This window comes from Scomber japonicus, chromosome 17, assembly GCF_027409825.1.
Source record: "Scomber japonicus isolate fScoJap1 chromosome 17, fScoJap1.pri, whole genome shotgun sequence".
NCBI classification, from domain to species: Eukaryota; Metazoa; Chordata; class Actinopteri; order Scombriformes; family Scombridae; genus Scomber; species Scomber japonicus.
The window spans coordinates 6,742,881-6,747,880 of record NC_070594.1 but is presented as its reverse complement, the minus strand read 5'-3'; the positions used below and the strand labels follow the sequence as shown (position 1 = coordinate 6,747,880).

Here is a 5,000-nt window from a genome sequence, read left to right as displayed (position 1 = left end):
ATCATTTAAATGAACATCTCTTAATAATAGAGTGGTGGGCTTTAAAAAAAAAAAAAAAGGAGAGATTGGGTAAGATGTGAGGATGGGTGGATTTATCCGAGGACCTTGTTTTCTCAGAGGTGGATTGTGGGAAGTGGAGGTCGTCCTTTTGGTGTTTGCTCAGGAAGGATAAGTGGTCCGAAGGCTTGATCTGCCGGGTTACATGTGTTTTTTTTTTTTCTTTTTTTCATTCCTATATAAACATTTCGGCAAACATGGAGAGCACAGAGGGGGGGCGAGGGGGGGGGGGGGTTGATTTCTGAGGTGTGGGAAACCCTCAGCAGGTGTTTAGTTTAGAGTACGATCGATCTGCTCAATGACTGGGTGGATTTTTTTTCGGGCTTTTATTTTGAAAGTGAAGCAACAACAGACAGAGAGAGAGAGAGAGTAAATTTAAATGGAGGAGTGGGTAGTGGGTTGTGGGTCTGATCAGGATTCAGCCGTCAGCCTGGTGAAGGTTTTTAAATGTCAGCGCTGCTACGTTAGTCTGAGCAGATTGGATTTTAAGCTTTGAGTTTTTAGGAGAAAAAGGGCAAAGAAAAGCTTTTCTTTCTATTCCCCAAGTCGGCTCGGAGTCTGAGGACTTTTTCTTTTTTTTCTCCCTCCATCGCTTTTATTCTCAGAAGTCGGGAAATTAGTTTTAACATTTGTAATGAAACACACAAAACACGACAACGAAATGTTTAATTTAGACTTAATTAAAATTAAAATACATCATACAAGTCTGCTCCTGTTTTATTTCAACCCACAAACTATGAAACAAACCTTTTTAGATATCAAGGAAGACGTTTAACTAAATATTTTAAAGAGAAAGATAAAAAACTTTCTCTTTATTTTAGCTTTTAATCAGCTCTTCTATCACTTGTCGCTGTACTTCTTTTAAAATTGTATAGTTTTTTATTCTACTTTTACTATGCACTATATTTGTTGTTAGTTTTTATTCTTATATTTCATTATATTATATATCGCATTAATGCTTTTATTTCTTTCCTCTTATTTTGAAACACTTCGTCTATGTACTTTATTTTATTGTGAAGCACTTTGAGCTGCATTTAATGTATAAAAGGTGCTATGCAAATAAAGTATTATTATTATTTTCATTTATTATTATTGTTATTATTATTATTTATTTATTTATTTATTTGTTTATTTATTAAATTAATTAATTATTATTCACCAGATGTTTTCAGCAGTTTTTATGAAGGCGGGAAAAATTTAGACTTGAAAGAATTTAAATGCAAAAGTCAATTTTATGGACTGTCACTACTTTTTAACACCTGCTCTTTATTTGTAGAGTTTTTTTATGTGAGTCTTTCACTGTTTACATGTTTTTATATTATTATTATACTTTACTTTATTATTTGTGAGTCGCTAACACACACACATTTCTGTCATTATGTGATATATTAAACTAAATATAAATATTAAACCAACATGAAAAAGAGACAGTATAAGTGATAAGATCATGAATCGTTATCCTTCCTGAAAACAATCATGATATTATATTTTTGCCATATTGCCCACCTCTGACTTTATTAATAACTGGTTATAATAATCTCTCTGTTAAATATCTTCTGTCCAGTATGAATCTTGTGTTTTGTGTTTCATCTCTGACGTTTGGACGTTTGGTATTAAAGTCAGAATATTTCCTGGTTGATGTTTTTTGCAGGGCTGCGCTTCCTGGAAGTGGTACTTCCCGTTTCACTACGCTCCGTTCGCCTCCGACTTCAAAGACATCAAAGGATTGTTCACAGACTTCGAGAAGGGGACCAAACCGGTAAGAACGGACTCAAACTTACTTCCTGTTTGTCTCATTTCTCTTGTCTTTGTCTCTCGAAGGGATTTTAAACTGTAATATATAAACTGTTGCTCCATGTGACCTTAAAGTCTCCTTAGAGGGAAGGAAGGAAGGAGGGAAGGAAGGAAGGAGGGAAGGAGTGAAGGAAGGGAGGAAGGGAAGCAGTAAGGAGGAAAAGAGGAAGGAGGGAAGGATGGAAGGAAGGAGGAAAAGAAGAAGAAGAAGGAAGGAAGGGAGGAAGGGAAAGAGTAAGGAGGAAAAGAGGAAGGGAGGAGGGGATGGAGGAGAAGAAGGAAGGAAGGAGAGAAAGAAGGAAAGGAGTAAGGAAAAGAAGAAGGGAAGAAGGGAGGGAAGGAGTAAGGAGGAAAAGAGGAAGGAAGGAAGGAGAGAAGGAATGAAGGAAGGAAGGAAAGGAGTGTGGAAGAAGGAGGGAGTAAAGAAAGAGGGAAGGAAGGGAAGAACAAAGGAAAAAATTAAGAAAAACGGAGGAAGGAGAGAAGGAAGGACGGACGGAGGGAGGGAGGGAGGAAAGAAGGAGGGAAGGAGGGAGGAAGCACAAAAGGGAAGGAACAGTCAAAACAGACGGGGTCAATTTGACCCTGGAGGACGACAGGAAGTTAAATGACTCTTGTGTGTATTATTGTGTTATTTGTAGTTCAAGCCCTTGGAACAGCTGATGGGAGTATTTCCTGCTGCTAGCGGCAACTTCCTGCCCCAAACATGGCGGAACCTCATGAGCAGTCCGGTAAGTCTTTTATTTATTTATTAATCCAAAAAATGAGTTTCAGGAGACTTCTGTGACTATTCAGAGGTCTTTAACTCAAGTTGCAGTAAAATACATCCTTTCCCCTTTTAATAGCAGTTTAAAAAAGCCTCCATGTAGCTGCTGCCTCATCTCTTTTTACAAGTTGTGATTAATCAAAATTTGATCGTGATTACGATTTTGGGGCCAGACGATCTCAAAACTAATAAAATCGGGGGGGAAACATAATTTTACAAGCCCCAACTTTGTTTGTTATGAATAATGAGAAACGCTCAATAACAAATGTTTTATTTTGAAAAGCTTAGACAGGAAGCCGCTGCAGCTCCGTTAGTTTGACAGAAGCTGAAACACAGTGAAATGTTTTAACTGTAAATAAAAGTGCAGAGTTTCTAGCCTGCGTCAGACGATGCTGCGTTTACTGACTAATTATTAAAAACCAGGAAGTGACGTATGAACTATCGTCATGGTAACCCGCTCAGCTCTAATATCTCTGCAAAGTTTAAAAAAAAAATGTTTTAATAATCGTGATTATGATCTTTTTCCCTAGTTGTGATATTAAACTCTTCCTTTTTTAATACAGGATTCTTCCATCATCGACTTCTACCCCGACGACTTTGCCATCGATCTCAACGGCAAGAAATACGCCTGGCAGGGTGAGTCGCTGTCTCTTTAAATAACACTGAATGTAAAGGAGAGATATAAAGTCAGTGTTTGGTTTGTTAATGTTTTGTATGTATGCTGGTATTTGCAGGTGTTGCCTTGTTGCCGTTTGTGGATGAACGTCGGCTGAGAGCGGCTCTGACTGATGTTTACCCCGACCTCACACCTGAGGAAGGTGAGCAGACTTCTACAGCAGAGACCGCCAAAATAAAAGTTCCTCTTATGATTTTAAAAAAAGGTTTATCAGAGCTGAAGTGATGAGCATGTGAACATAGTTTTGAGCCACAACTGTCAGTTCCCTCTGATTTAACATAAAAATTAAAGAGATTTTTTAATTTTTTTTTACAGTTTATCTATTTGTCAATCCAACCACATCTATTAAATACACACAGTGGAACAAAATTGCACTCCTTTTAAAGGACAAGAGGGCAAAAGAAATGGTAATAAATAAATAAACATAACTAAGGAAAACATAAGAACAATTTCCCCCTCTCAACCCCAACCGGTGGAGGCAGATGTTCTCCCACTCTGAGTCTGGTTCTGAGGGTTCTTCCTGTTAAAAGGGAGTTTTTTCTCTCCACTGTTGCTCATGTGGGAATGTTGGGTCTCTTTAAAGTTAAAACCTGAAGAGTTCGGTTTAGAACCTGCTCTATGTGGAAAGACCCTTGAGATAACTCTGTTGTGATTTGGCGCTATACAAATAAAGATTGATTGAATTAAAAAGACATTTAAAAAGCAGCAGCAGTTAAAACAGTGCTTTACTAAAATCAGTTGCCTGACTCGGTCATCAGAATTAGACAGAGATGTCAGAGAGTCAATATAATTTAGGAGAGGTCTCCAAGTTTAGGGAGCCATTAAGAGAGAATCTAAGCTTCTCTAGTCTAATGGACAGTAAAAGCTCTTTCACCCATCTGTGGTGGGTTGGAGGTTGAGGGCGTTTCCAGCTAAGGAGAATGAGTCGCATGGCCAACAGGGTGGTAAAAGCAAATACAGTCTGCATGACTTTAGAGCTCATAGGATGCAAGGGGAGGGGAGGGGAGGGGGAGGGGGGTGCCAAACAAGGCTAAGAGAGGTTCAGGAGTAAGTAAATAACAATTTTGAAATCATTTAAAAAGTAGCTGTTTCTGTGTGATGACATGTTTTAGATTTACTAAAGGTTGAGAAAAGTTCAGGAAGTTTAGCAGCTGCTAGAAAACTGCCTCATTTTCTTAATGAACTGTTTTTAATCACACAGTAAAGTCATTATAATAATATACTTTAAGTTGCTCATCTTCTTTTTTCTCCTTCTTTCTTTTTACTTCTAATCTTGTAATGTTTTGCTCTTGTGTGTTTTTGTGCCTTTTCTCTTCCTTTCCCATTCATCATCTTCTTTCCTTCTTTCTTTCCTTCTTTCTTTCTCTACTATTTAATCCAGTCCAGTAAAATAATGATGTGTGTTTTCTGTCTCAGTGAAAAGAAACAGCCTGGGAAACGACGTCATGTTCGTGGGGAAGTCTCACCTGCTGTTCGACTTCATCCAAGAACTCTACCGTGGCGAAACTAGCGAGGTAACAAAAAACTCTAAAAGCTGATAAATGTCTAACAACATGCAGCATCTTTAAAGGTTTTATTATGTAGCAGCTAGTTATTAGATATATATCAGGGGTGTCAAACATGCGGTCCGTGGGCCAGAACCGGCCCGCCGAGAGGGCCAATCCGGCACAGTTTCCTTCTTCCTCCCTTCCTCCCTGTCTTCTTTTC

General features: G+C 38.3%; 1 protein-coding gene across 1 annotated transcript in view; it reads left to right on the top strand.

Moving 5' to 3' along the window:
- The window catches only part of xrn2 (5'-3' exoribonuclease 2), a 52,558-nt gene that overhangs the window by 18,640 nt on the left and 28,918 nt on the right, over nucleotides 1-5,000 (top strand). Inside the window, exons 19-23 of the mRNA XM_053336553.1 lie at nucleotides 1,709-1,816; nucleotides 2,493-2,582; nucleotides 3,181-3,253; nucleotides 3,352-3,435; nucleotides 4,710-4,807. Of these exons, the coding sequence (XP_053192528.1) occupies nucleotides 1,709-1,816; nucleotides 2,493-2,582; nucleotides 3,181-3,253; nucleotides 3,352-3,435; nucleotides 4,710-4,807 (453 nt within the window). The remainder of the gene's footprint in view (nucleotides 1-1,708; nucleotides 1,817-2,492; nucleotides 2,583-3,180; nucleotides 3,254-3,351; nucleotides 3,436-4,709; nucleotides 4,808-5,000) is intronic.